This window comes from Oratosquilla oratoria, chromosome 38, assembly GCF_046742065.1.
Source record: "Oratosquilla oratoria isolate Oo_2021 chromosome 38, ASM4674206v1, whole genome shotgun sequence".
Taxonomy (NCBI): domain Eukaryota; kingdom Metazoa; phylum Arthropoda; class Malacostraca; order Stomatopoda; family Squillidae; genus Oratosquilla; species Oratosquilla oratoria.
Genome location: NC_134814.1, coordinates 25071130 through 25098071, shown reverse-complemented (window position 1 = coordinate 25098071; position 26942 = coordinate 25071130). Strand labels below are relative to the sequence as shown.

General features: G+C 42.5%; 1 protein-coding gene across 8 annotated transcripts in view; it reads right to left on the bottom strand.

Annotated features, from left to right (window-relative positions):
• Positions 1–26942, bottom strand: part of LOC143020020 (gamma-tubulin complex component 6-like) — a 167920-nt gene that overhangs the window by 74988 nt on the left and 65990 nt on the right. For all 8 annotated transcript variants that reach the window (XM_076176129.1, XM_076176132.1, XM_076176135.1 and 5 more), the window contains 4 exons: positions 13870–14092; positions 10618–10858; positions 10068–10257; positions 8111–9656 (listed from right to left, as the gene is read on the bottom strand). In XM_076176129.1, the coding sequence (XP_076032244.1) occupies positions 8111–9656; positions 10068–10257; positions 10618–10858; positions 13870–14092 (2200 nt within the window). The remainder of the gene's footprint in view (positions 1–8110; positions 9657–10067; positions 10258–10617; positions 10859–13869; positions 14093–26942) is intronic.

Here is a 26942-nt window from a genome sequence, read left to right as displayed (position 1 = left end):
AGATTTGTGAGTAGTTTTTTGGCAAAAAGTAAGAATATTTTGGGGGGATTTACACATACAGAGTGTAGGATAGTATATTTCTATTACTGTAAGAAATGTGCGCGCAGTGTTTCCACTTGCATTACTCCTTGGCGAGTCTGTTCTGCTCTGCACCTGCGCGTGCTTCAGTTGGCACATGTGCGTGGTAGAGGGAGGTCCCCATTCTCTACATGCCCCAGCATTTAGTTACTTTATATTCAATAAACCAAGGAATCACTGAATACGGACTCTCCTTAACCAAGTGGACATCCCACATGGCGCAGTCACGTAGGCGCTGAATCTACAGTGGACAATAGAGTGTTTCATCCGAGGCCGGCCTCCCTCGCAATTCGCCATTTCCGGCTCGCAAGCATAGTGTGCCGTGACGTGCAGACACCTAGGATGCGTGGTACATGTGTTGTGAACTATTCGGCTGTGTCATACCGGTGTTGTGCTGTGTATACGTCTTTATCACATGACAGTGTTGTGCAGTGTTAGTGTCATAGTGGAGTGTTATGTGCGAGTGTTATTCTACGTTTGTGGCAAGTAGTGTCGTGCTTATCCTCACACAGTGAGCACACAGCGGTACCCTCCGCTTTCCTCGGAGTCTCGTGAGACACTGCTGCATGCAGCCTAGCTTGCACACAGCACACCCACACAGCAACGTCACTCACCCATGTTTGCTTACACATAGTATACTGGTACGTACTCGTAACTCGTGAGTGCTTGCTTGCGCATGGCGTATTTCATTATGCCCAACGGTGATAGGCCGAAGCCCTCTTCTGCAGCTTTGTCCAACGAGGAAAAGCGCTCGCCCTCTACATCTTCAATGGACATGCGAACCTTATTAGAATGGTTCAACGCTAGGGAAGCGGAAGCTCGAGCTGAAAGGGATCTTCAGAGACAGGAAGATGCAACTCACTTCGAAGCCCTCCTTACGAGGCTGGTACCCCATAACCCGGACCAGCGGAACCAACCAACCCCTTCAGGGAACGACCCTTCACGTCCACCCACAACCCCACCTGCTCCGAAGGCAGCTGCACAGCTGCCACCCTCTCTCCTTTCAGACGTTACATTCCGATCATTTAGGGAATGGAGGCGAAAGTGGGATGATTACGCGACTATGGTGGATTTAACAAGTCTATCCCTTCCTAAACAGCTGATACAGCTATGCATGTGCCTATCTCAGGAAACTCAGCGAGTATTGGAGCATAGACTGCAAATACCTCCAGATTCCACTTCGTCTGTGGCAGACGTGTTCGACGCCCTTCAAGGAATGAAGCAACGAGGCGCTTCGACGACGGGCATTTACTTCATGCAAACAGGCTGCCGGCGAATCGTTTGCAGACTTCTTCGTGCGGCTCAAAGACCTCTCGGAAGAGGTAGACGTCTGCAAAGCCAACAACACAACCTGCATAGAGGCTTGGCTGAAGCATGGAATTCTCACTGGCGTGCAGGACGAGGAATTGGCACAGAAGATCGTCGCACTCGACGCTGCATCAACACTCACTGACGTCGTGACCCTATGCCGCTCATACGAGGCTACCAGGACGACAGCCTCCGCTCTACGTGCTCCTCCCACAGTCCGTGCAGTCTCTCAATACAGGAAAGGCAAGAAGACAGACCATAAGGCCAAGGCAGGCGCACATTCCACTGCACCCCCACTGCTATCTCCTTGCAGCAATTGTGGTCGTCAGCAGCATGACCATAAAGGCTGCCCTGCTTCGGAGACAGTTTGCCATGGATGCAGTGATAAAGGGTACTGGTCACACACGAGTGCTTGTCCAGCCAAGTCTACACAGTGCAAGGCTTGCAGTCGGTACGGGCACTTCCACAAACTCTGCAGGTCTTCCAAACCCAAGACCCAGCGTCATTCGAAGTCCAAGCCCCCGAAGACCAGGAACGACGGTTGTTCGACCATCCACGTAGTGAGGACGCATTCACCGCCACCAGACCCCAGCACTTCTACACGGCCAGCAAGCGGTGTGCGCAGCATTCAGTCCACTACCCGTGACAAGCCTTTGCCTTTGCCTACCATCTCAGTCGTCGTTACTTACGGTGGAAGGTCAGGTTGTATTGACATGATTCCGGATACAGGGGCCAATACTACGGTGATGGGCCCTCAACATCTTCAGCAACTGGGCATCACAAGGAACGACTTGCAACCGCCCCCTTCTCTGGAGTACTACAACGCCGACGGGTCCAAGATGCCTGCAGCATTGGGTTCTTTGCAGGCGGAGCTCACCTATGGCAGTTTGACATGCTCGGGGTGGATCGATGTCCAAGGTGCCCTGACCACTCCATTGCTCTCGTGGAAGCATTGCAGGGCTCTAGGACTTATCCAGAATGACTTCCCACGGCAGATTTCATACGACGGTAGCACCCTCGGAGCGATTAGGGAGTCGACGAGTGCTGTGCTTGTGGCCACTGCACAGTGCCACGTGCAACAGCTGTCACAGCTGTCCCACCTCCAGCACCGTCGTCGCCATTCCCGTTGCGTGCCGACACCTCGCCATCAGAGGCCAGGAAGTACTTCCTCCGGGAATATACAGACGTTCTTGTTAAGAAGGCCGATTTGCACAAGGCACCTCTGCAACCTATGTCCGGACCACCTATGCGCATTCACCTTAGGGAGAACGCTCAGCCCTTCGCGATCCACACACCCCGATTGATCCTTCGAGCATACCAGGACCAGGTGCGGGCTGAATTGGAATCCATGGTAGCACAAGGTATCATCGCCCCAGCTGGCGAGGATCCGTCTCCTTGGTGCCACCCCATGGTTGTCGTCGAGAAGCCAGGAGGAGGTATACGCATCACCACTGACCTCTCCAAGCTTAACAGCCAGGTTTCCCGCCCCGCCCACCCGTCACCGACTCCTTTTGCAGCCACCAGGAGTGTCGACCCACAGGCCAAATACTTCACCAAGATTGACGCCTTGTGTGGATACTGGCAGATCCCTCTGGCCGAGGAAGATCAGCGGCTCACCACTTTCATCACTCCATACGGCCGCTTCCGCTACCTCCGTGGCCCCATGGGTTTCGCAGCCACGGGGGACGCCTTCTGTCTACGAGGCGACCTGGCGCTCCAGGGAGTGATGCAATGTGTAAAGGTAGTGGACGACCTTCTTCTATACGACGAAGACTACCTTTCCCACCTCCGCCGTGTCGACGACGTCCTGGCTAGATGCAGGAAACATGGCATCACCTTGAACGCCGAGAAGTTCGTACTCGCAGCGGACACGATTTCCTTCTGCGGCTATCGGCTCTCTCATGACTGCATAGTAGCAGACCCAGGCAAGGTTCGTGCCATCATAGACTTCGTCAAGCCGGCTAACATCACAGACCTGCGGTCCTTCATGGGTCTCGTGAATCAGTTAGCTGACTTCTCGCCTGACGTAGCCTCAGCTGCTGCCCCGCTTCGCCCACTGATGAGCCCCAAGAGATCGTTCGTGTGGACCCATGACCACGACCAGGCTTTTGAACGCGTCAAGAGGGCCTTGTCCAGTCCACCGGTGCTTGCGGCCTTCGATCCCGCTCTCTCGACCGTACTCCAAACAGATGCTTCGCGCTTGTATGGCCTAGGATACGCCCTCCTCCAAGACCATGGGGGAGGACAGTACCGTCTCGTCCAGTGTGGCTCACGCTTCTTGACGGATACGGAGACACGCTACTCCACAATCGAGCTCGAGTTACTGGCAGTAGTCTGGGCAATGAGGAAATGCAAGTTTTACCTCACTGGTCTCCAGCATTTCAGCCTCATGACGGACCATCGCCCACTAGTCCCGATCCTCAATAGCTACACGGTAGATGCCATCGATAACCCCCGTCTACAGCGCCTGAAGGAGAAAATTGCAGCTTTCATCTTCACGGCAACGTGGCGCCCTGGGAAGGAGTTGTGCATCCCGGATGCCCTGTCACGTTTCCCAGTGAACCAGCCGACTGTCGACGACGACGCTCTAGACGCCGAGACCAACTTTTCTGTCAGGAGCATCGTCACATTGCGAGCAGTCGAGTCCCTGGCTACCACACCCACGGACTGCGACCCAGCGATGGAGGAACTCAGGCGCGCAGCCAGGGACGACCCTGCATACATCGAACTTCTTCAGTGCGTCAGACAGGGATTCCCAAGCGACCGCTACGCCCTGCCTAACATTCTGCGCCCGTACTGGAAGGTGCGAGAGGACCTGTATTGCGAGGAGGACCTCGTTCTGTACGGAGCTAGAGTAGTCGTCCCGGCCGCTCTTCGCCGTCAAGTCCTGGCCCGCTTGCATGATAGCCATCGTGGAGCCGAGGCTACGAAACGTCGTGCCCGTCAAGCGGTGTACTGGCCCGGCATCGCCGCAGACATCGTGAACACGGTCCGTGCTTGTGAGCCGTGTCAAGTTCTGCAACCAAGCCAGCAACAAGAGCCCTACCGCTGTGATGACCACCCTACCAGGCCATTCGAGTCAGTGTCAGCTGACTTCTTCTCCATCGCAGGGAAGTCCTTCCTCGTGTTCGCTGACCGACTGTCTGGCTGGCCCGTCGTGGTATCATGCGGCTCCAACACGACCACTTCAGCGACCATTCGTCACTTCAGGCAGCTATTTCGCGACCTCGGTGTCCCAGTTCGCTTGAGTACGGACGGCGGCCCGCAGTTCGCCAGCAGCGAATTCGCCGCTTTCCTCGAGCGTTGGGGAGTTCGCCACGACATGTCAACGCCCCATTATCCTCAGTCGAACGGACACGCAGAGTCGGCCGTGAAGGCGGTTAAGTACCTTATTCAGAAGGTGGCTCCGAACCACACCGAACCACACCGAACCACACCGGTCGATCTCCGGCGCAGACTCTTTACGGTCACCCTCTTCGCTCCTGCGTCCCAGCGCACGCCAAAGCCTTTCAGAAACAGTGGCAGGCCAGAGACGAGAGTTGTGATTGTCGAGCTGCGGCTCGCCTGCGCGACGATACGGCCCGTTACGACGCCCACGCCCGACCACTCCCATCACTCCAGCGCGGCGATGTAGTCCGTATCCAGGACCCGACTACTAAGCGTTGGGACAAGGTTGGCACCATCATGGACGTTGGAAGGTCCAGGGACTACTTGATCAGGTTGCCCAGTGGTCGGACCTGGTGGAGGAACCGTCGTTTCCTTCGCCCATCCCCGCCCCCGCCCGTGGACACGCCCATGGAGGCCACCCAATCGGGAGTACAGCCTCCACCGCCTGATCTGCCCCGTCGGTCAGCACGCCTTAGGGACAAACGTCACGCTCAAGACACCTAGTGCTATGAGCGTTAAGGGGGGAGGGAGATGTAGGATAGTATATTTCCATTACTGTAAGAAATGTGTGCACAGTGTTTCCACTTGCATTACTCCATGTATCTGTGTATACTCCATGGCGAGTCTGTTCTGCTCTGCACGTGTGCGTGCTTCAGTGGGCACACGTGCGTGGTAGAGGGAGGTCCCCGTTCTCTACACGCCCCAGCATTTAGTAACTTTATATCCAATAAACCAAGGAATCACTGCATACGGACTCTCCTTAACCAAGTGGACATCCCACACAGAGAAGGCATCTTGGGAAGTATTGAAGATATAAGGGACAAAGGGGGAAGCTGTTAAGGGCAGTCAAAAGTTTTTACATGAGTAGTAAGGCTTGTGTTAGGGTTGAGATTGGTGAGAGTAAGTGGTTTGAGGTGAAGGTGGGGCTGTGCCAGGGTTATGTTATGTCACCATGGCTGTTCAATGTGTACATGGATAGGGTGGTGCATGAGGTAAATGAGAGGGTGATGGGCAGAGGATTGGAGATGGTTAATGAGAGTGGAGGGACATGGGAGGTGAGCCAGTTGTTGTTTGCAGATGACACTGCAGATGTGGCAGGGTCAAAGGAAGTCTAATGCAGGTAGGGTCTAAAGCAGTTAGTGATGGGATTTGGGATAGTAAGTAAAAGGAGAAAGTTGAAATCAAATGTGGGCAAAAGTAATATGATGAGATGTACAAAGGATGAGGATGGCAGAGAGTTGAAGGGACATCTTAAAGGAGAGGTTTGAGTAAGTTGATAGTCTTAAGTATCTAGGGTCATAGGGTCACATGTAGCAGGAAATGGAGGAGTATTGGTGGAAGTGAACAGTAGAGTGAGGGATGCAAGTAAATGTTTTTGGGGAATGAAAAGTGTCATGTGAAACAGGTATCTGGGATGGATGCAAAGAGAAGATTATATACAGGGGTGATGGACCCTGAGATGAAATGTTTGAGAAGTATGGTAGGGGTTACTAGGTTGGACAGAGTGAGAAACAAGGAGGTGAGGAGGAGAGCAGGACTGGAAAAGGAGATGGTAGATAGGGCTGATGAAAGATTATGGGGATGGTTTGGACATATGGAAAGAAAGAGTGATGAGAGATTAGTAAAAGAGGTGTGGAAGGGGTGAACTTGAGGGGATGACCAAGGATGAGATGGATGGATGGGGTAAAGGGGGCACTGAGCAAGAGGGGAATTTCTCCCTGTCTTCTCTTTTTCTGCATGAGGGGATGGAAAGGAGGGACGCTGATTAAGTGAAGCGGTCTTGCTATGGGTGTACTGTGTCTTGCTACATTGCTTCTGACCCAGGGCAGTGGGCAGGATACAGGGATGACCTGTCATACATGAGGAGCTAAGATGAGAGGGAGAAAAGGGTGGTGAAGTGGAATAGGTGGGAGTATGTATGTGCCTTTGACTGGACTACCTCCCTTATAAGGGGGGAAAAAGCTCTTGGTATATAGAGACGAAGTGTTTGAGAAGTATGGTGGGTGTTACAAGGACAGATAGAGTGAGAAATGAGGAGGTGAGGAGGAGAGTGGGTGTGAAAAGTAAAATGGCAGGTAGGAATGATAAAAGAATATTGGGATGATTTGGGCACATGGAAAGAATGAGAGAGGAAAGGCTAGCAAAAAGAACATGGAAGGCAGAGGTGGATGGCATGAACTTGAGAAGACCGAGAATGAGATAGATGGATGGGTTGAAGGGGGGCTTTGGTAAAAGGAGAATGTCTGTTGAGCAGGGAAGGGAGATAGCAAGAGATAGATGTGAGTGGAGAATGGTTGTGAATGGAATATATACTGATGTGGTCTAAAGGAATTTCTCCTGGTCTCCTCTATTTTTCATGAGGGGATGACAAGGGTGAATTGTCATGTAAATGAAGCCTACATACATATACAAAAGGCTTTTTCCTTCCCCCTTCCAAGGGATATAGTTAAAAAAACAAAGGCATAAAAACCACTCCCAACCATTCCATCCCCACATACTCCACTCCCATCCCTCCCTCTTATCTTGGCCCCTCCTGGATGATGGGTCATCCCTGTATCTCACCCACTGCCCTGGGTCAGAAGCAGTGTTGCAAGACACAGCACATGTGATGGGCTGTAAATAAAGCAGTGAGGGTAAACCAGGTTAGGCTGTGTGTTGAATCTTGTTACAGTCCTTCTGACCTGGGCACTGGGCAAGGACGGTTCTTCATACACAAGAAGCCAAGATAAAAGGGAAACAAATGGGTGATGGATGGGAGTGGGATGGGTGCATGCCTTGGCTGGCTTCCTCCTTCATAAGGAGGAGGTAGCATACAAGTACCAGACCCCAAGTCTATGACACATCAATGCTGCTAGTTTCAGGAATAAAGAAATTCTATCTAATTATCTCTAAACTAGAAAATTATGAAATCTTACAGAATTATGAAAGGCATGGAAGTCCTTGGTAGAGAAAACTTACTAAATTGGGATAAGAGAAACACAAGAGGACATGGAAATAAGCTCAAAAAGGACAATTATAGAAGAGACCTGAAAAAGAACAGCTTTCCCCACAGAGTGGTAGATGTATGGAACATATTAGATGAAAAACAGTGTGTGCAAAAACAATACAAGAATTTAAGAGCAAACTAGATATGGAGAGATACAAAGATGAGCCACCACAAGCATAGCTCCCCTTCCTGTAAGATGCAACTAGGTAAATACAATGGCTTTTTCCCCTTTACAAGGGAGGTAGCCAAAATGAAATCTTAGCTTTATAAACAGAATTATTAAATATAAAGTCAATATATGGACTAAATAACTTCTGGCCATTAATGCAGAAAATATCACATTTCACTTGCCTGATCAATTAGAATGGGTTTTTCTGTGTCTGGTGTGTTGAAGACAGAGTCTGAGAAGTTACTAAAACCTGAAGTCTGATGGCTGTATGCCGAGTAGCAAGAACTGCTGCCAACTGAGGAGGTACAAAGCTCTATTTCTTGTTCATTTCTACCCTCTTCAATATTATTCACTACTGGAGTTCTCCATGATTTTGCTCCAGGGAGGCTGTTGAACTCAAGCTCTTTTACCTTTCTTTTATTAGCAGCTGCCATGGCTCGTGTTTCCTTAAATTCTGCAACAATAGCTTCGTGCTCACTCAACTGCTCCTTTGCCTGGGAGCCACGGGTCTCCTGCATAAGTGACCTGGGACAGCGGGTTGATTGATTTGGCTCATTTCTACTTGTAGATGTATCTTCTAGCTTACTTACTGTAAAACCACGTTGACTGCTATTTCTATCTTCCGTTTCACGAGATATGTTTGACTCATTGCCATTTGGATCACTAACTGCAGTTTTTGATACACATACTATGACTCCAGTAGCCTTACCCCCGAGGTCTGGCATAGCATTTACTTTAGCAGCAGATGCAGCAGGGAATGATCTAGGACTGTGAGCATCTTCATTATCTGTATTTGCATTTTCATCTTCATCCAAGAGTAAATCCTTTCTTGGAATCTTTGGGTTGACAGATGTGAAATCTGTAGAGACGTTGGCATTATCATCTACACCCACACTACCTGTATCAAGACCAATACCATATTCTTCCTCTAGAACTTTTCTTCGTATTTCTGCTGCAGCAGTTCCAACTAAGCCACGATGCCGTGGCTGCAAGCCTTCATCACTCTTCACATACTCTTCATTAATTACTTTACTTCTAATGGATCTGGCTTCTGCTCCTAACACACCTTTGGTTCCTTTGATGAAAGAGTTATCATTGACTGCAGTTATTGCAGTAGCATCATTGAAGTTGTTCATATTTATAGTGGAGCCCTGTAATAAATTCTTCGATGTTTCGCAGTCAGTCTTTAGTTCCCCCTTATATAGAGCATTCTGTACTGAACTCTTGTATGCTTCATTGTGAGCTGTGATAAAGGTATTAAGGTTCATATTGTTTGTTGATAGTGTCACTTGGCTTATATCTCCTGTCAATTCCTCCATGGGTCTTGGGTCTTCTTCTTGTGGTGTGAAGGCAATGTCCGAAGATGTACTCATCTGAGAGCAAGACATTTCGTCCATTGGTGTTTCTGTACACGGGCTAATTTCCCTGCTGCCAGACATGGATGTAGGTGTATATAAAGTGCCCATCTCCTTATCTGATTCGGATGGTGTTTCTATGTTATGGTTTCTCTTCCCCTTTGAATCATCTTTAATAACAATTTCTACATTCTGTATGCGGTAGTCTCTCCCATCAGAGTTTACAAGTTGCTCCTGAGGCCAAACGTCTGCCTGCTGGTGAAACTGAATCCGAGCTTCCCTCAGCTGGTGTCTTTTGACTTTCCATTTTGCTTTGAGTACTCGCTTTTCTGCCTCTTTCATCAGGTCACTATAATACAATTCCATCTGGTTCCTGCAAAGACAAAGTGAATTAATTATTTGCCTTACAATCCTATGAATATTCAATTACTCAATCAATCAACACCCCTCGTATCTCTGGGAAATCTGTGACTCAACTGCATTCAGCAGTGGTCCTTGGGTCCTCTAAAGAAAAGTTGGACTATCATTAGTATTGTGCAAATGAGGGGTCGATTCTATGTCACTAGTGTGATAGTGTCACATTCAGCATCAAATTGGTTGACCAGGAGGAATGGAGTTATAGTGAATTTTAAAACGTAATTTAATTCCAGTGAAAGGTGTGTGTGTCTACATATGTATGTTTCTTTATTTTCACTTTTCACATTTTTTCCTGTTCCTAACTCCACCAACTGGTTTCTTTCCCTATCCAACCCTTTGCATACCATGTACAAATTTGAAAACATACCTTAATTGTAGCTCCTGCTTTATTCTCTCATTTTCCAGCCTCTGCAACTCCTCTTCTCTTTTATCTTTTTCTTTCTCTAGTTTCTTCATCTCTTGCCTTTTCTCCTCAGCCTCCATCATCTGTTCTCTAATTACTGCCAGCTGCTGCCTTTTTTTAGCTGCTTCTTGCTGCCTCAACTCTCTTATATTCTCTGAAATGAATTATTCATAATTAATTTTCATTGGAAAAAAAAAAATCCTATTACAAAGAGCAAGAACTTAGTAACATATGTGGTATAGTGTAGTTGGCATAGAAGACTAGCAGTGTATGCAATAGTGATGTCCCCGGACAAAAGCCCTTTTATATAGCCAACAAATGCCCCTTTCTCATCTGTGCGCTAGGAGTGCAGCATCTTCGCCCATGCCGTCAGTTACTCTCTAGACTCCTTCGGCACATGTCATGCCTCCCTTCTGTACACATAACCTAACGATTAATAAACCCACTAACCACACAACCTGTTTCACTGCTGCCCTGGCAACATGCTTGCAAACAACATGGACCTTCTACATACTTTCAATTTCTTTGAGATGGTCCTCCCTTGATGAACTTGATATCTTGAGAATCTGTGAAGATTCTTGCTGCTGCTGCTGCATGTGCAACTGCCACACTGACACTTCTTTTTCAGCGCTTAAGTACTCCATTTGTGCTTCATAAACTTCACACTCCCTCACCACTTTGGCAAGGGCTTGCATGGAGTCACCAAAATCAATGTTCAGATGCTTCTGCTTGATGCAATCCTTCACAAGGTGGTGCTGTGTTGAAGTAAAAATTCATTGTATCAGTCTTAACAGTGAAATGAAAGAAATATACAATCTACACAAACAAGTATACTTCCCTAAATCTGATAATGACAAGAAACATAACCTGTTTCTTGCCTGCAGCTGTCAAGCTGATGAAGAGAGGGAGGAGGAGAGTGAGAGAGAGAGAAAAAGAGGGATACATATACAACACCCTCACACCTGTACCATATAATGCACCCACACAAAAATACACTCACACCCAGATCATTAAAACTCTTCAAGACAGACTACTAAACTCAATACTCTCCCCCACAAATATCAACCCCACAGAAAAATCTCTCTCAAGAAAAGCAAGAATAACACTAACACACTTGCATTCAGGATACCATCCAGATCTAAGACAGTACCAGCATAGAATAGGCCTGGCCACAGAATCAAACTGTCATAGATGCAACCATCACACACAGGACACAAAGCATTTTATCCTACACTACCCCACACTCACTACCCCTAGACAACAACAATATATTTCTTCCTTGAGTGATACATGGACCTGTCTGGTGGCCACTGCTGGGGTAAAAGATTGACACACTGAACGAGGTTTGATGTTGTGACCTGTATTTGGTGTACAGAAGTCATTCACAAATAGTTTAAACAATGCTGGTAATATTGCTTCTTGGGGGACTCCATAGTACAACTTTTTGGTGCCTGGTAACTGGTTGTTCTGGGATACTTTGTCTTCTTTGTTAACTAAGAAGTTTTTCAGCCATTTCTTCTTTTTAAAGATGTCAGTTTCTATTGTGTTTCTTGACAGAATATGTTTAGGAAATATATCTAAATCTTTGTCACCATCAAAAGCTTTATCTCTGTCAACATCCATCAGATTGGGCTAAAAGTCACTCAAGTAAGAAATACTGTGTTGTTGTCTGAGTGTGACTAGGGTAGGGTGATGTAAGAAGAGGTGTTTGGTTTCTTCTGTGTGAAGGTTCAATATTATCAATTGGGAGCATGTGAATGGGAGTGCATTGCTTCACTAGCACCATTGCCAGTCCTCATGGTCTCTTTGAGCAATCTCCCATACAACTACTTTTCCCACTCCATACAACTCCTAACAGGTCTGATCAACTTGCCCCCCTTTCTCTAGTGGCCAATTACAGCACAGGTCATGACCTGACCCAGTATATAAGCTGGACGGAAATCACCGAAGATTCAGATTGCCTCGAAGCATTACACTGTGAGCCTAGCTTGCTGCTTCCATTGCCGTCTCATCCTCCCCCCTCCCCCACTGGCAGACTACCTGGGGGAACTACTTGATGAGCATTGCTGTCACTTCCCTTGCCATCTTTTCTGTTCCACCCCCCTTCCCCCATCTTGCTGCCCAAGTAAGCCATTACCATTCTCTTGGCACCCAACAAAACAACTATTCTCTCCATCTGTATTTGCTTTCCAGTTGACATGCGGCTGCCCAACGTTTGGGGCCTCAATCCCCAACTCTGCCAACTGCCAATGGCTGCAAGATCGACTGCTGCCACTTGCCTGCCAGATTGACTGCCACCACTTGCCTGCCAGCTTGACTGCTTCCACTTGCCTGCCAGCTCGACTGCTGCTACTTGCCTGCCAGATTGACTGCTGCCACTTGCCTACCAGCTTGACTGCCACTTGTTTCCCACCACAGCCTGCCTGGCTACACTCTCACCTACCACAGATATCATTTCATGGCCTACTACCACTAGATCATTTAGTAAACTAGAGCTGTGAGCATCCCCACATTGATCCACTCACATGCTCAACACTGATCATAAGGTCCCACACCTTAACTCTGGTGAAGCTAATGACTAGCAACCTTGAAACCCTGGGTGGCCTAATACCCTACTTGCTAACTACAACCATTCTCAAGTGTCTATCTTTTCAGGGAGATGTCACAGCCACACTACCAATACCACCGTACAACATGATCCTAGGATGCATTCCAAGTACAAGTTCTTTTGAGTAGCTGAGCAGCCCGAGGCTTACTACCTTGTGACAAACAGACCACTGCCTGCTACTGCCCCTGCAGTCTACCGGCCAGCTCCACCCCTGCCTTCAAGTTCTGGTCCTGTCATGTCCAGGATGAGCACAACTACCTTGAAGATTTCTTGTCAAGGCTCCACATGACTTCAACTCCAGCCTCAACTTCTGTGGGGGCATGTTAGGTGGTTGTCCGATGCCTCACCACAGCACCACCAACTCCCCTGTGGACACCTGCATCCATCCAGTTGCATCGGTTCAGACAAAGCTTCCTTGAGAAATGCATGTGTAGTACCTAGCTCTGTCTACATTCCATTCTAGCTAGGTCAGGGGCCTGGTAACACCCTGCATCTAGTTTCCCAGGCACTTTTCCTTAGTGGCCAATTAGGGTGTGGGTCATGACCTGACCCAGTATATAAGCTGATTGGAAATTGCTGAATATTCAAATTGTCTCAGAGCATCACACTGCAAGTCTAGCTCGCTGCTTCTATCACTGTCTCTTCCTCCCCCAATGGCAGACCACCTGGGGGAACCACTTGATGAGCATTGCTGTCATTTCCCTTACTCTCTCCTATTCTCCTCCCTCTCTTGCTGCTTGAGTGAGCCATTACCATTTTTTTGGAGCCCAAATCTAATAAGATAACTATTCTCTCCATCCATGCTTGCATTCCAGCCGACATCCTGACATACTGTATGCCAGAGCCCTAAACATCACCCACTCATCTCACTTCCACAATTCTCACTATCAATCAATCGATCTGTTCCAAAGGTTTCTCTTGAAGAAGACCCATGGCTCCCGACTCCCATTCCTTAAAATCTATCATATTTTTTAAACAATTCATCTAAAAAAATTCAAAATCTTCCTGTCTGTCTCTGTTAAATTCCAGGTCTCTGATCCACACAGTTCCACAGGTACAATTACTGCTTCATACAATTCCTTGAATTTATGGTTCCTAAAAGCTAAATACATATTTCTAGCAAAGATTACAAATTCTTCAAATGACTGGAAGAAATACCTTAGGAGAGCAGAGCTTGAGCAAATTGAGTGTTTTTCCACACATAAACACGTCTTTTAGCAATGCATGAAAGATGTGTGGTATGGAATTCAAATCCTTCAGGATATAACCTTGAGTCCAGTAGCTTCGATCCCGGCTTAACAAGGCTTTTTCATTCACACTAATCATATACTCCAGACCAGGATCATCGCATGTGCCTTCAAAGATCCAAGTCTCTATATATCTGAAAGAAAAAAAGACAAACTTCTTTGAAGCAAAATAACTTCATGGGGACACGTACATACAGAGGCAAATTCTTAAAATCCAACCTTCAGACTTCCAACTCATCCAAATATCTTCCCTTTTTCTTTCATGTCCCAAGTCGAATACGTGAGAAAAATGTCCAATCAACTAAAGTTTATGTGGTCAGCTTGTTTACATGTTTCTTGCTAATATTTCTAGGTGCCACTGCTAGTAACCACCAGCTAATGAAAATATGCATGTACACTCATAATTTACAATTTTAAAAAATCATCGTGTAAACTGTTATTTCAAAATATACAATATGGAAAATAAACTTAAAGGACATACATACTTAAACATATACCAAAGGCTTTTTTCCCCCTTACAAGGGAGGTAGCCAAAAAATAAAGGCATAAAAACCACTCCCACCCATTCCATCCCCAACATATTCCATTCCCCTCTACTCTCCCTCTTATCTTGGCACCTTCTGGATGATAGGTCCTCTTGTTCACTGCCCTGGGTCAGAAGCAGTGTCGGAAGACACAGCACATCCACAGCAAAGCCACTTCATTAAATCGGCGACCCCCCCTCTCCGTCCCCTCATGCAGTAAAGGAGAAGACGAGGAGAAATCCCTTCGGGCTGCTTCAATTTAATTTCTCATACATACTCCCTCAAACCCCATACATCCACTCCCCCTCATGCATCACAGTATCATTCATACACAACTATCCTCCATTCACCCCTATCTTCTGTCCTCTCCCAACCTTCCTCTTTCCCAATGCCCCTTTTACCCCATCCATCCATCTCATACTAGGTTGCCCCCTTATGTTCACTCCTTCCACCTCTGCCTTCCTCACCTCTTTTACTAGTCTTTCTTCATTCATTCTTTCCATGTGTCCAAACCATCCCAATACTCTTTCATCAACCCTATCTCTGAACTCTCTTTAAAAGACAAAAAATATAGAAATTATGCCATCATTCATGTCTTGTGGGTGGTTTCATGAAGGGCCAACTACTCCCAGTGACAAAAAACATAATATGTCATATGAACAATTTTATTCTATATGATCCAATTGTTTTCATTGTTAATGGTTGCATACATCTACATTGTAGTCAATGAATGATTGATTCTTAGCAATAAGTTTTGTACAGTTATTTTTTCTCAAACAGGAAAATAGCATGCTATGGGCATTAACACTTCTAGTTTTTGTAAGTGGAGTAATAGTAACCACATAAGATTAGAAATTTGTAATAAATTGACTAAAATCACCTTAATAAAATGTGTAATACAATACACAAATAAAGTACCTGCTTCTATTACGGGGCTATGTGGAATTTTCAAGTTCTTGAAAAATAATCTCAGACATAGGTGCCCCTTATAGAGAATGTCCACACACCCAATTTTTCTTTTTGTTACCTGACCTATCTTAGGTCTGACCAGACTATTTACACACTTAAGAATGTCAATGAAATATACCCATTCTTCTGACGTGGTTTTATACTTTATGAAGCATATGAAAAAAAAATTCATACACACATTATATTCCTGCTTGGTCATATATATATATATATATATATATATATATATATATATATATATATATATATATATATATATATATGTGTTTATATATATATATATATATATATATATATATATATACACACACACACACACACACACACTTTCAACGAACGGACGGCTTGAAGAACGTTCTGAAGAAAAGTGCCGATTGTGGATCCCAACGCAAAGAGAAGTGCCTTTTTGTATTTACAGGGGGGGGAAATTGCTCGTGGGGTAGTGGGAAAGTAAGGAAAGAGGAGAAGGGGAGGGATTGCTGGGGAAATGGAAGGAAATGAGGAAGTAGAGGACTTGGCCCAAGCAGACCGCCGAAAAGTAAACAAACAACTGCAAGCCCAACTGGAAGACGACGAAATGTCTAATAAGAATGTAAAGATTAGAAGTATAGATATGAACAATACAGTAGAAAGTGATGAGAATATTTTCAAGGGATTTAAAGAGGGTGGGGGGGACACAAACCCCCCCCGACTGACAAGACTAGAGGAGAAGGTTGATAAGGTGATCGAGGACTTGGAGAGTAGGTTAGGTCATATGAACACCATTTTACAAAGGGTTGAAAGATTGGAAGAACTAGAAAAGGCGAATAGAAACTTAACTGATGAAATAGAAGACCTAAAAAGACAGTTAAGAGATGTAAAGGTGGAGAATGAGGAATTGAAGAAGAATAGTAAGGAAAACAGAGAGACAATAGCTAAAGAAGCTAAAAATTGGAAAACAACCCAAGAAGGAAATAAGGTTTCATTCACTGACATAGTCAAACAGCAATTGAAAGAACATACTGAAGACTCAGTTATTAAAGTGATGAGACAAAAGGAGAATATAGTAAGAGATTTAGCAGACAAGAAGAAATGTATAATTATATTAGGAATGGAAGAGAAACACAACACAGATAGAACCACAAGAATCAAAGAGGAAAATGAAAAAGTAAGCCAATTACTAGAATCAGTTCAGGAAGATGAACCAGAAATTATGAAACAAATCGAAGAGAAATTTAGACTCGGAAAGTATAGCACAGACAAGACCAGACCAATTAAGATTAAATTCAAGTCACAAACAACGGCAGAAAATATCTTATCCAAAACAGGGAAACTAGCAACAAGTGAACAATACAAAAATATATGGATAAAAAGAGAAATGAATAAAGAGCAAAGAGAGGAAGAAAAGCAGAAAAGACTGGAAGCTAAGACAAAAAACGAGAACAGAACGGAGTCAGAGAAAGAGAGATTCTAATGTAGAGTAGTGAACATGAAACTAAGGAAGATCGACATACAAAAGAAAAACATAAGGGAAACAGAGAACACAATGGAAGTGGCAGAAAACTAAGAGTGTCTTACACAAATATAGATGGATTAATAACAGGATTGAATGAGCTGAATGATTATTTGAAAGAAAAAGAACCGGACATAATGGGAATTGTAGAAACAAAATTAAAAGGCCCACTACCACCCAACAGTGTAGGACATGATGCATACAATTATTGGATTAGAAACAGAGAGAAAAAGCAAGGGGGTGGAGTTATGTTCCTGACTAAGAAGGATATAAACGTGAAAGGTGTCATATATGGAAAGAATACAGTAGAGATGATTATGATAGAAGTGGAAGACAGAGATAAGAAGAGCAGAAAATTTGTGATCAATTATGTGCCTCCGAAAACAGCCTCATGGGAGGAGAGTGAATATAAAAGTATGCTAGAGGACACAAAGATAACATTAACTAAAATAATGGAAGAGGGAGGAAGAATAGTTATGATGGGCGACTTTAATTGCAAAGAAATCTGCTGGGAAGAAATGACAGTAAAGAGTGGTGATGACTCATGGGGAAATGCTCTACTTGAGATGATTACTGACCATTCAATGACACAATGGATACAAGAGAACACTAGGTATAGAAATGAAGAAGAACCATCGAGGCTAGACTTAATAATTACATCTGAACCTAGAATAGTGGACAAGATTGAATATAAAACACCAATAGGTAAAAGTGACCACATATTGATTGAACTGGAACTTAATGAAGAAAAATATATCAAAAGAAATGAACAATATAGAAAAGGAAGAATGATGTATGAAAAAACAAACTTTGATAAAATAAGAGAATTCTTCCAACAAGAAAACTGGGAAGAAATATACAAAGAAGAAACATCAGTGGAAGAGAAATGGAATATTTTGACAAAAATTTACAAAAAAGGAGTGGAAAAGTATGTCCCAAGACAAAAACAAGAAAAAGAATATGTAAAATGCTGGTACAACAAAAGTTGTAGGGAGTTAAAAGACAAAAGAGACAAAGCCTGGACCAGATGGAAAAAACAAGACAGACCTGAAAAATGGAAAATATATACTGGTTATAGAAATGAATATGTACAAAAGTGCAGAGAGAAAAAAAGAAAATATGAAAAAGATGTTATAGAAAAATGTAAAGATCAACCAAAACTATTCTACAGATTTGTAAACAATAAACTGAAAAACAAACAAGACTTGGAGAAATTAAGACAAGGAGGAGTTGAATACACTGAGGAAATGGAAATGGCAGAAATTATGAACAAACATTTTAAATCAGTGTTTACAAGGGAAAATATACAACCTGAAGAGATTGAGTGGAAAGAAAAAGTCCACCCTATGGAAGAAATAGAAGTATCAAAGAATGAAATATTGACACACTTGGGTAATTTTGATGTCAGAAAATCGCATGGGCCAGATGAAATAGCAAACTGGATACTGAAAGAATGCAGGAATGAACTGGCAGACAAAATACATAGCATAATAAGCAGTTCCTTAAAAGAAGGAAAAGTTCCAGAAGATTGGAAAAAAGCAAATATAGTACCTATATATAAAGGAGGAAATAAAGAAGAACCTACCAACTATAGACCAGTCTCTCTAACAAGTACAATAGCAAAAATTTGTGAAAGAATTATCAAAAGTAGATGGGTAAAATACTTGGAAAAAAACAACGTACTAAATCCAAGGCAATTTGGATTCAGACAAGGACGATCATGCGTCACCAATTTAATATGTTTCTATTCAAGGCTAATAGATATAATACAAGAAAGAGATGGATGGGCTGATTGTGCATTTCTAGACCTAAAAAAAGCTTTTGACAAAGTACCACATAAGAAGTTGCTTAAGAAACTAGAATATGAAGGAGGAATACAAGGTAAATTGCTAAATTGGATGGAAGACTTTTTGCAAGAAAGAAAAATGAGAGTAGTGATAAGAGATCAGCACTCAAAATGGAATGAAGTAATAAGCGGTGTCCCGCAGGGAACAGTTCTGGCCCCAATAATGTTTGCTATATATATTAATGATATGGATGAAGGAATTGAAAGCTATATGAGCTTCTTTGCAGATGATGCAAAACTACTGAAAAGAGTGAAAACTGAAGAAGATTGTGAATCACTACAGAGAGATCTAAATAAAGTACAAGAATGGAGTAGGAAGTGGGAGATGGAGTTCAATACAAAAAAGTGTAGTATAATGGAATTTGGAAAAAGCAAAAACAGAATAACAGGATCATATAATTTGGGAGAAGAAGGAATAAAAAAAGTAGAAAATGAGAAGGACCTGGGAGTCATTGTTATGAATAATATGTCACCTGAGAAACATATAAATAAGATTTTTGGAGAAACTTATAATTTAATAAGAACAATCAAAGTGGCATTTACATACCTGGATGAAGAAATGGTGAGGAAAATCCTAATCACCCTCATAAGACCAAGATTGGAATATGCAGCAACGATATGGTCACCAAGTACAAAAAAATGTATAAAAAAAACTTGAAAGAATACAAAGAGCAATTACAAAACTGGCACCAACACTCTCAAAACTATCATATGAAGAGAGACTACAAAAACTTAAACTACAGACACTAGAGCAAAGAAGAGAGAGAGGAGATTTGATAGCTATTTACAGAATCATGAAAGGCATAGAAATTACTGACAGAGAGAATCTGATAAAATGGGATGACAGAAATACAAGAGGACACGGAAAGAAAATAAAAAAAGACAGCTATAGAAGAGATTTGAAAAAGAACAGCTTTCCTCACAGAGCAATAGACAGTTGGAACAAGTTAGATGAGAAAGTGGTGTGTGCAAAAACAATACATGAATTTAAAAATAGTTTAGATAAAATGAGATATGAAGACGGGACCCCACGAGCATAGCTCCCCTTCCCGTAAAATACAACTAGGTAAATACAACTAGGTAAATACACACTTTCAACGAACGGACGGCTTGAAGAACATTCTGAAGAAAAGTGCCGATTGTGGATCCCAACGCAAAGAGAAGTGCCTTTTTGTATTTACAGGGTGGGGGGGAAATTGCTCGTGGGGTAGTGGGAAAGTAAGGAAAGAGGAGAAGGGGAGGGATTGCTGGGGAAATGGAAGGAAATGAGGAAGTAGAGGACTTGGCCCAAGCAGACCGCCGAAAAGTAAACAAACAACCGCAAGCCCAACTGGAAGACGACGAAATGTCTAATAAGAATGTAAAGATTAGAAGTATAGATATGAACAATACAGTAGAAAGTGATGAGAATATTTTCAAGGGATTTAAAGAGGGTGGGGGGGACACAAACCCCCCCCGACTGACAAGACTAGAGGAGAAGGTTGATAAGGTGATCGAGGACTTGGAGAGTAGGTTAGGTCATATGAACACCATTTTACAAAGGGTTGAAAGATTGGAAGAACTAGAAAAGGCGAATAAAAACTTAACTGATGAAATAGAAGACCTAAAAAGACAGTTAAGAGATGTAAAGGTGGAGAATGAGGAATTGAAGAAGAATAGTAAAGAAAACAGAGAGACAATAGCTAAAGAAGCTAAGAATTGGAAAACAACCCAAGAAGGAAATAAGGTTTCATTCACTGACATAGTCAAACAGCAATTGAAAGAACATACTGAAGACTCAGTTATTAAAGTGATGAGACAAAAGGAGAATATAGTAAGAGATTTAGCAGACAAGAAGAAATGTATAATTATATTAGGAATGGAAGAGAAACACAACCCAGATAGAACCACAAGAATCAAAGAGGAAAATGAAAAAGTAAGCCAATTACTAGAATCAGTTCAGGAAGATGAACCAGGAATTATGAAACAAATCGAAGAGAAATTTAGACTCGGAAAGTATAGCACAGACAAGACCAGACCAATTAAGATTAAATTCAAGTCACAAACAACGGCAGAAAATATCTTATCCAAAACAGGGAAACTAGCAACAAGTGAACAATATAAAAAGATATGGATAAAAAGGGAAATGAATAAAGAGGAAAGAGAGGAAGAAAAGCAGAAAAGACTGGAAGCTAAGGCAAAAAACGAGAACAGAACGGAGTCAGAGAAAGAGAGATTCTATTGGAGAGTAGTGAACATGAAACTAAGGAAGTTCAACATACAAAAGAAAAACATAAGGGAAACAGAGAACACAATGGAAGTGGCAGAAAACTAAGAGTGTCTTACACAAATATAGATGGATTAATAACAGGATTGAATGAGCTGAATGATTATTTGAAGGAAAAAGAACCGGACATAATGGGAATTGTAGAAACAAAATTAAAAGGCCCACTACCACCCAACAGTGTAGGACATGATGCATATAATTATTGGATTAGAAACAGAGTGAAAAAGGAAGGGGGTGGAGTTATGTTCCTGACTAAGAAGGATATAAACGTGAAGTGTGTCACATATAGAAAGAATACAGTAGAGATGATAATGATGGAAGTGGAAGACAGAGATAAGAAGAGCAGAAAGTTTGTGATAAATTATGTGCCTCCAAAAACAGCCTCATGGGAAGAGAGTGAACATAAAAGTATGTTAGAGGACACAAAGATAACATTAAACAAGATAATGGAAGAGGGAGGAAAAATAGTTATGATGGGCGACTTTAATTGCAAAGAAATCTGCTGGGAAGAAATGACAGTAAAGGGTGGAGACGGCTCATGGGGAAACGCTCTACTTGAGATGGTTACTGACCATACAATGACACAATGGATACAGGAGAACACTAGGTATAGAAATGAAGAAGAGCCATCGAGACTAGACCTAGTAATTACATCCGAACCTAGAATAGTGGACAAAATTGAATATAAAACACCAATAAGTAAAAGTGACCACATATTGATTGAACTGGAACTTAATGAAGAAAAATATATGAAAAGAAATGAACAATATAGAAAAGGATGAATGATGTATGAAAAAACAAACTTTGATAAAATAAGAGAATTCTTTCAAAAGGAAAACTGGGAAGAAATATACAAAGAAGAAACAACAGTGGAAGAGAAATGGAATATTTTGACAAAAATTTACAAAAAAGGAGTGGAAAAGTATGTCCCAAGACAAAAACAAGAAAAAGAATATGTAAAATGCTGGTACAACAAAAGTTGTAGGGAGTTAAAAGACAAAAGAGACAAAGCCTGGACCAGATGGAAAAAAGACAGACCTGAAAAATGGAAAATATATACCGGTTATAGAAATGAATATGTACAAACATGCAGAGAGGAAAAGAGAAAATATGAAAAAGACGTCATAGAAAAATGTAAAGATCAACCAAAACTATTCTACAGATTTGTAAACAATAAACTGAAAAACAAACAGGACTTGGAGAAATTAAGACAAGGAGGAGTTGAATACACTGAGGAAATGGAAATGGCGGAAATTATGAACAAACATTTTAAATCAGTGTTTACAAGGGAGAACATACAACCTGAAGAGATTGAATGGAAAGAGAAAGTCCCCCCTATAGAAGAAATAGAAGTATCAAAGAATGAAATATTGATACACTTGAGTAATCTTGATGTCAGGAAATTGCATGGACCAGATGAAATAGCAAACTGGATACTGAAAGAATGCAGGAATGAACTGGCAGACAAAATACATAGCATAATAAGCAGTTCCTTGAAAGAAGGAAAAGTTCCAGAAGATTGGAAAAAAGCAAATATAGTACCTATATATAAAGGAGGAAATAAAGAAGACCCTACCAACTATAGACCAGTCTCTCTAACAAGTACAATAGCAAAAATTTGTGAAAGAATTATCAAAAGTAGATGGGTAAAATACTTGGAAAAAAAAACGTACTAAATCCAAGGCAATTTGGATTCAGACAAGGACGATCATGCGTCACCAATTTAATATGTTTCTATTCAAGGCTAATAGATATAATACAAGAAAGAGATGGATGGGCGGACTGTGCATTTCTAGACCTAAAAAAAGCTTTTGACAAAGTACCACATAAGAAGTTGCTTAAGAAACTAGAATCTGAAGGAGGAATACAAGGTAAATTACTAAATTGGATGGAAGACTTTTTGCAAGAAAGAAAAATGAGAGTAGTGATAAGAAACCAGCACTCAAAATGGAATGAAGTAATAAGCGGTGTCCCGCAGGGAACAGTTCTGGCCCCAATAATGTTTGCTATATATATATTAATGATATGGATGAAGGAATTGAAAGCTATATGAGCTTCTTTGCAGACGATGCAAAACTACTGAAAAGAGTGAAATCTGAAGAAGATTGTGAATCACTAGAGAGATCTAAATAAAGTACAGGAATGGAGTAGGAAGTGGGAGATGGAGTTCAATACAAAAAAGTGTAGTATAATGGAATTTGGAAAAAGCAAAAACAGAATAACAGGATCATATAATTTGGGAGAAGAAGGAATAAAAAAAGTAGAAAATGACAAGGACCTGGGAGTCATTGTTATGAATAATATGTCACCTGAGAAACATATAAATAAGATTTTTGGAGAAACTTATAATTTAATAAGAACAATCAAAGTTGCATTTACATACCTGGATGAAGAAATGGTGAAGAAAATCCTAATCACCCTCATAAGACCAAGATTGGAATATGCAGCAACGATATGGTCACCAAGTACAAAAAAATGTATAAAAAAACTTGAAAGAATACAAAGACCAATTACAAAACTGGCACCAACACTCTCAAAACTATCATATGAAGAGAGACTAGAAAAACTTGAACTACAGACACTAGAGCAAAGAAGAGAGAGAGGAGATTTGATGGCTATTTACAGAATCATGAAAGGCATAGCAATTACTGACAGAGAGAATCTGATAAAATGGGATGACAGAAATACAAGAGGACACGGAAAGAAAATAAAAAAAGACAGCTATAGAAGAGATTTGAAAAAGAACAGCTTTCCTCACAGAGTAATAGACAGTTGGAACAAGTTAGATGAGAAAGTGGTGTGTGCAAAAACAATACATGAATTTAAAAATAGTTTAGATAAAATGAGATATGAAGACGGGACCCCACGAGCATAGCTCCCCTTCCCATAAAATACAACTAGGTAAATACACACATATATATATATACATATATGTATATATGTATGTATATATATATATATATATATATATATATATATAAAAAATATATATATATATATATATATATATATATATATATATATATATGCACATATACATATATGTATATATATATATATGCACATATACATATATATATATACATATACATATTTACATATATATATATACATATACATATATATATATATATACATATATATATACATACATATACCAAGGCTTTTTCCCCTTTACAAGGGGGGTAGCCAAAAAGAAAAAGGCATAAAATCATTCCCACCCATTCCATCCCTGAATACACTCCACACCCCTCCACCCTCCCTCTTATCTTAGCACCTCCTGAATGACGGGTCATCCCTGCACCTTGTCCACTGCCCTGGGTAAGAAGCAGTGTCGCGAGACACAGCACATCCACAGCAAGGCCGCTTCATTAAATCGGCGACCCCCCCTCTCTGTCCCCCCATTGCATAAAATGAGAGGACGGGGAGAAATCCCTTCGGGCTGCGTCAAATTTTGCTCACACAAACTACCTCACCCCCAATCCACACGCCTATTACACCTCATGCTATCACAACATCCATCCACATACAACCACTCTCCATTCACCCGTCTTCTGTCCTCTCCCGTCCTTCCTCAACAGACATTCCCCTCTTCCCCAAAGCCCCCTTCACCCCATCCATCCACCTCATCCTAGGATGCCCCCTCATGTTCACTCCCTCCACATCTGCCTTCCACACCTCTTTTACTAGTCTTTCTTCACTCATTCTTTCCATGTGTCCAAACCATCCTAATATTCTTTCATCAACCCTATCTCCCACCTCCCTTTCCACCCCCATTCTCCTCCTCACCTCCTCATTTCTCACTCTATCTAGCCTAGTAACCCCCATCATACTTCTCAGACACCTCATCTCAAACACATTCAAACTCCTTCTCTCTTCTTCTCTAATGTTCCATGTTTCTGCCCCATACAGTGCTGTTGGCACAATCACTCCTTCATACAGTCTCCTCTTAGCATCCATTCACAAATGTCTATTCCTCATCACACTCTTTAATCCACCAAGGCATTTACTCGCTTCTCTCAATCTACATTCTACCTCCACTTTCACTCCACCTTTCCCTGCCACATTTGCACCCAAGTATCTAAAACTATCCACTTCCTCCAGTCGCTCTCCCTTAATGCTCACTTCCAGTCTACTGCCACTTTCACCCCTTGTACATCTCATCACCTTACTTTTACCCACATTTATCTTTAGCTTTCTTCTATCACATACTCTCCCAAACTCTGCCACCAACTTCCTCAATCCCTCCTCTGATCCTGCCACAAGCGCAGTGTCGTCCGCAAACAACAACTGGCTCACCTCCCACTTTTCTCCATTTTCTTTAACCATCTCCAATCCCTTGCCCACTACCCTTGCATTTACCTCTTGCACCACCCCATCCATGTATAAGTTGAACAGCCAGGGTGACATAACGCATCCTTGACGAAGTCCCACCTTTACCTCGAACCACTCACTCTCTCCCTTTCCAATCCTGACACAAGCTCTACTATTCTCATAAAAACTCTTGACAGCTCCCAGAAGCTTTCCTCCTATCCTGTATATCTTCATAACCTCCCACAGTGCCTTTCTGTCTACCCTATCATAAGCCTTTTCCAGATCCATAAAAGCCCAAAAAACATCCTTCCCCTTTCCTATAGCTTTCTCACATATCTGTCTTACCACAAAGATCTGATCTACACAACCTCTACCTGTCCTAAATCCACACTGTTCCTCACCAATTACTCCTTCTGTTCCTCTCCTAATCCTTTCAACCAAGATCCTCCCATAAGCCTTCCCACCTACACTCAACAAGCTAATCCCTCTGAAACTACTACATTCACACTTGTCCCCTTTTCCCTTGTAAAGAGGAACTATACAGGCACTCCTCCAGTCCTCCGGCACTCTACCCTCTCTCCAACAAACATTAAATAACCTCACCAACCAGTCCACCATCACTGTACCTCCCTTTTTCAGACATTCCGCATGGCATCCATCCAGACCAGGTGCCTTACCTGCTTTCATCATCTTAACAACTGCCTTCACCTCATCCTTCCTTATTTCTCCTCCATTCTCCTCATTCATCACTCTCATTTTCTTCGCACTTCCCACTGCAGCAATCTTTCCTTCCCTATCCTCCTTCACATTAAGCAACTCCCTAAAATATTCTGCCCATCTTCCCCTTACTGCCTTCTCTTCCATTATCATCTCTCTATCTGCACCTTTTACCTTTTCTTCTATACTTGATTCGCCTCCTCTTCCTCTCTTAATTTCTTTCCAAAACATCTTTTTATTACATATACATATATATATATACATATATGCTGGTACATTGTGACAAGTTGATGAAGGTGGAAAAAGAAGCATAGAGCGAAACCAGTCAGGAATAAACTCAGGAACTCAGAACTAGACCCGTGACTTCTTTTTCCACCTTCATATACATATATACATACACATATATACATATATATATATATACACATATATACATATATATATATACACATATATATATATTTTGGTAGGAGGCCATGTATACATGATTTCAAGAAATCTACAGCGACAATGGCGTTGTTGAGTTTGTATTGGAGCTTTAATTTCTCTCGTGCAACAAGTTTCTGTGGTGACTCCAAATAGCTGAGAAGGTGTCCCAGTGTTCGGCCAATGTACGGCCTGTATTTAAACCCTGTAATCACCAACTATTGTTACTCCCTCCCTGAGGATGACCGAGTAAGGTCGAAATACGTATAGGAGAATTAAAAAAGAGAAAACCACACCCAATGTCTTTTGGACACCTTCTCAGCTATTTGGAGTCACCACAGAAACTTGTTGCACGAGAGAAATTAAAGCTCCAATACAAACTCAACAACGCCATTGTCGCTGTAGATTTCTTGAAATCATGTATATATAT